This window comes from Arctopsyche grandis, chromosome 9, assembly GCF_051622035.1.
Source record: "Arctopsyche grandis isolate Sample6627 chromosome 9, ASM5162203v2, whole genome shotgun sequence".
Classification (NCBI taxonomy): domain Eukaryota; kingdom Metazoa; phylum Arthropoda; class Insecta; order Trichoptera; family Hydropsychidae; genus Arctopsyche; species Arctopsyche grandis.
In genome coordinates this window covers 31,228,821-31,233,837 of record NC_135363.1, presented here as the reverse complement: position 1 = coordinate 31,233,837, position 5,017 = coordinate 31,228,821, and the positions used below count along the sequence as shown (strand labels likewise).

The following is a 5,017-nucleotide window of genomic DNA, read 5'->3' as shown; positions in this document are numbered from 1 at the left end:
ACAAAACAAAATTCTATATTGAACTGATGACTATGATAGTGATACAAATTGAGCGCAAATGTATGGAAACTTGCACAAAACAAAAGTTCTACTTCCGGTTGTCAGATTTTGTTCAAATTTTTTTTATTACCAAAAATCACTACCAGTATTATACTTATTAAATATCAAGAAAATAAAAATAATTTTACAGGTCAAAATAAAATAATGAAAAAATAATGAAATATTGTTTTTAAAAAAAATACTACTTCCGGTTTACGAATTCTGACCAAAACCCAAACGACTAACGGTGTTTAAAATATGCCCAAAATACACACACACACACATTTTTTTCTAGATCATGAAAACGTGATCAGTGATCGATTCTGAGTTCGAATCAGTCAAAATCTCGAGTTCGAATTTTCGCATGATCACAAAACTTCATCTATTGTTTCAACGTACATAGATAAAGTAAAAATACTCAGAAAATGTAAGTTTATTAAAAATTTATCCATATATGTCTCTATATACATATGTATGTTGCTTTGTTAAAAATTATCCTAAAAAAAAAAAAAATGGGACCAACTCGGCCGCATTCAAAAGTTGCTATAGCACTTCTTCCTCGGCTGCAAGGATAAACACTCATGCATTAACAAGCCAGTCGTCTCAGTCGCCCAACCCCCATAAATACATAACTTGTATTTAGTATTGAATGGCATTAATTTATTTGAAATAGTGTTTAATCGGTGCCACTTTAGTATGCAGTCTACCTTTACATATTTATTTAAAGTTTGGACCATTGTAGCATTACAGGAATTCCTAATGCGCCACAATGGACAAAAATATAACAGAAAAGAAGAGAAACAAAATAATAACTAAAGAAATTAGACATAACAAAAACAAAACATCTATATACACAAACAACTAATATCTACTTTAGTATGCGATCTACCTTCACGTTTTTATTTTAATATGCGGTCTCGCTGTCTCAGTTCTCGCGAGTGACAGTGAGACTGAATAATACCGACCCTAACGACCTAATCTTAAATGAATAGGGCCAACCCTAACTTAATCTAACCTAACCTGACCCTTAAATAAATAGATGTTGCTATTATTGATTCTAAGATAGGTTTTTTTGTGCGAATATTATAGCGAAGCCGGGTAACACTACTAGTATAAAATAAAACAAAAAACGTTAAATTTATCAAAATTATTAATATATGTATGTATGTACACATAATTTAAATACAAATAATTCAGTGGGACATAGTGTAGTATAAAATATATTAATTAAATTATTATAATATGTAACATAATTAGATTTTAATGTTTTTAGAACTATCCAAATAAAATATTTTGAATTTAAATATTTCAAAGTTAAATACGAAGACTAGAAAAAGACTTTACATAACACATATGTATAAACAAAATTTTAAAGCATATTCTTTCATAATAAATAGCTTCTATTGTCACAAATCAACTACCATAACTTATATTATCATTATATTAGTGGATTGTGTATTGATAAACTGCAGAAAGTGCAGAATAGAGCAATGCGTGCAATTTTGAATGTGAGGAAACGTAAGAATGTAAGAAGTATGTTACATAGATGAATTGAAATGGTTGGATATAAGAAATAGTCTTAAATAAAGCACTTTAAAATTTGTATATAAGCTAGATAAGAATCTATTAACCAAATATTTTAATAATCATATAGTCAGGAATAGAGATATACATAATTATAGGTAGAGTTAAGAAAGCTAAAACTGCAGGAGGTGTTTTCCACAGACGTGTTCAAATACATATATAATGCCCTTCCTGAGAGCCATAGAGGTGCTAGTAACATTGGTGCTTTCTTGAGGGGTGTTAATGGATACCTCTGTGGAAGATGACGTAATTATATATGACAGGCTGAAAACCAGACTGGTACAAGTGACATTTTTAAAAAAAATCTGGTTTAAGTACTAAAATAATAGCATATATGAAATGCTATTATTTTAGCACTTAAACCAGCTTTTTTTTTTTAAATGTCACTTGTACCAGTCTGGTTTTCAGCCTGTCATATGAAAGTTTGATAGAATGCTATGTTTGCTAATTCTGTTAACTATGTTATATTATAGTTGTTAGTTTAAGTTTGAAATTTTTAATTCTAAATAATTCATTATCAATTTGCTATTTAATAATAAATAAATAAATATAATCTGTCGAAATGTTTAATATTAAATGGATTTATAAAATTCTTCAAATGGATTTATGAAATATATTGGGATCAGCCGTATGGTGGGTAATAATTCAGATTTCTGTATAAAGAACTTTAAGCAGATTTCATATTTGAAAAGTTTAATCTATTATGGGTAGTCATGTGAACCACGAGATGACATTTTCGAACAAATGATTTTAGACAGATATCACACTGGAATGGTTTTAATCCAGAATGAATGATCACATGTCTCTTCAACAAGGATTTCTCTGCAAATGATTTTAAGCAGACGTTACATTCGAATGGTTTTAACCCAGTGTGAATATGCTGATGAGTAACTAGATATGATCTTTTTGCATATGATTTGAAGCAGACGTCACATTTAAATGGTTTTACCCGTGTGCGACTATTCATATGGATAGCGAATTCAGTTTTTCGTCGGAACTCTGATGGTTTTAACTCTGCGTGAGTAATCATGTGGCTACTCAAACCTGATTTTAATCTAAATGATTTTGAGCAGTTGTCACATTCAAATAGTTTTAACCCGGTGTGAATTATCCGATGCAATACCATAGATCGTTTGTGTTTGAATGATTTCAAGCAGATGTCGCAGTCGAATGGTTTTAACGAAGTGTGAGACGTCATATGTTTCACTAGTAGGTATTTTCGAACAAACAATTTGGAACAAATGTCACACTCGAATGATTTCAAGCTAAGATGAACCGTCATATGGACGGCTAAATCACTTTTTCGCCGAAACGATTTGAAGCAAGTCTCACATTTGAATGGTTTTAAACCAGTGTGAATGGTCATGTGACCCTTCAATCCACTTCTTTGAGCGAATGATTTCAAACAAACGTTACATTTGAATGTCTTAAGCCCAGTGTGAATGTTCATATGAACCACTAAATCGGCTTTTCCCCAAAACGATTTCGAGCAAATCTCACATTTGAACGGTTTTATACCGGTGTGAATGGTCAAGTGACGATTCAATGCACATCTTTTAACAAATGTTTTCGAACAAACGTCACATTTGAATGGCCTAAGGCCGGTGTGAATGCTCATATGGAACGTTAGATCAGTTTTTGCCCAAAACGATTTCGAGCAAATATCACATTTGAATGGTTTTAAACCAGTGTGAATGGTCATGTGACGCCTCAATCCACACTTTTGTTTAAATGATTTTAAACAAACGTTACATTTGAATGGCTTAAGCTCAGTGTGAACGCTCATATGGACTGCTAAATCACCATTTCGCCGAAACACTCTCGAGCAAATCTCACATTTGAATGGTTTTAACCCAGTGTGAGTATTCATATGAATGGCTAAATCGGACTTTCGAAAAAATCTTTTCAAGCAGAAATCACATGTGAATGGTTTAAGGCCGGCGTGGGAGGCCACATGGACTTTGAGATGACTTTTTCCTTGAAAAGCTTTAGAGCAAATATGGCACACGAATGGTTTTAGACCGTTGTGAGCGTTCATGTGAGTGATTAATTCAGTTTTTCGAGAGAAATGTTTTAAGCAGACGTCACATTTTAATGGTTTTAGCTCAGTGTGTGTTGTCATGTGACTTTCCAGACTAAGCTTTCGTTGAAATGTTTTCAGACAGACGTCACACTTGAATGGTTTTGGTCTAGTGTGAATAGCTGAATGGCGCTTTAGGCCGCATCTTTGAACGAATGATTTTGAACAGATGTCACATTTGAATGGTTTCAAACCGGTGTGAGTGCTCATGTGAGTGGCTAATTCAGTGCTCCGGCCAAACGATTTCAAACAGACGTCACACTTGAATGGTTTCAGTTCACCGTGAACGTTCATATGAAATACTAGGTGATGTTTTCGACGGTACGATTTTAAGCAGAAGTCACACTTGAATGGTTTTATGCCAGTGTGAGTGTTCATGTGGCTGTTCAAACTGCATCTTCGTGCGAACGATTTTGAGCAGACGTCACAATTGAATGTTTTCAATTCGGTGTGAACGAGCGGATGTCTCGTTGCATGTGATTTTTCAGTGACTGAATTTGAATTTGGTGTTTGCCGAGAGGTTTGCGACGTCAAATCTACTTCAGGTTGTGATTCATCCTCCCAGATCAAATCGTCTAAGATGACTTCTTCCGTTTTTATATTTGGACCCCCGGATAGCTGAAGCCGTCGTATTCCGTCGCTTTTAACGCATGTCAATTTGAAGTTACTCAACAATTTCAAATTACATTCGCACAATGTGCATATTGTGCTTGGAAGGTCATCGTATTTGCATACCTATAAATGATAAAAATAAGTTCAATTCATTTCGCCAAGGTACTTTAAGCTTCAGAAATATTCATAATCAACTTACAAGTAGCTGACAGGTCTTCCAGATTTGTTGCTCCAGTGGATTAAGGTCGTCATAAATGAAAATGGAAGACTCCTCTGGTGCCAAAGAGAGACACAGTCGACACGCCATTGCATTATCTTCAAAACTTCTGACACTGACAACTGACAGTTGACGTTTGGTAGTTATTGCACCAACCTTAAGGTCTGACCGCACTATGCGTCAAACGAACGATCCGACAGTTCACAACAGTATGCGACAATATTAGGTCAACCGCACTTCAACGACAGCGATGCGACACTCTGCAGGAAAGTATGTCAATCATTCATTCAATACCTCGGAGCAATATGGATGAAACGGACGCTATTATAATATCTTTGATATGCGAGGAAGAAGAACAATCGAGGAAAACCAAAAGATTATGGCTACATGCTATTTCAAAGTCACAATATGAAGAAGGAGAATAGTTGACGCAAGGCAACCCCCACTCAATGACACTTGCGTTACGTCGCGAACGACATGTTGCG

The 5,017-nt window shown here is 34.5% G+C and overlaps 1 protein-coding gene across 1 annotated transcript; it reads right to left on the bottom strand.

Annotated features, from left to right (window-relative positions):
* Positions 1-2,284: 2,284 nt before the first annotated feature.
* On the bottom strand, positions 2,285-4,682 carry LOC143916970 (uncharacterized). Its single transcript, XM_077438312.1, has 2 exons — positions 4,515-4,682; positions 2,285-4,438 (listed from the first exon to the last, which is right to left on the bottom strand). The coding sequence occupies exons 1-2, from the start codon at positions 4,620-4,622 to the stop codon at positions 2,291-2,293; spliced, it is 2,256 nt and encodes a 751-aa protein (XP_077294438.1). The 5' UTR covers positions 4,623-4,682; the 3' UTR covers positions 2,285-2,290.
* Positions 4,683-5,017: the final 335 nt, after the last annotated feature.

Coding starts and splice junctions, on each gene's coding strand:
- LOC143916970 (XM_077438312.1), bottom strand. CDS start 4,622: ATGGCGTGTCGACTGTGTCTCTCTTTGGCACCAGAGGAGTCTTCCATT. Junction 4,439..4,514: donor GGAAGACCTGTCAGCTACTT/GTAAGTTGATTA, acceptor TATCATTTATAG/GTATGCAAATACGATGACCT.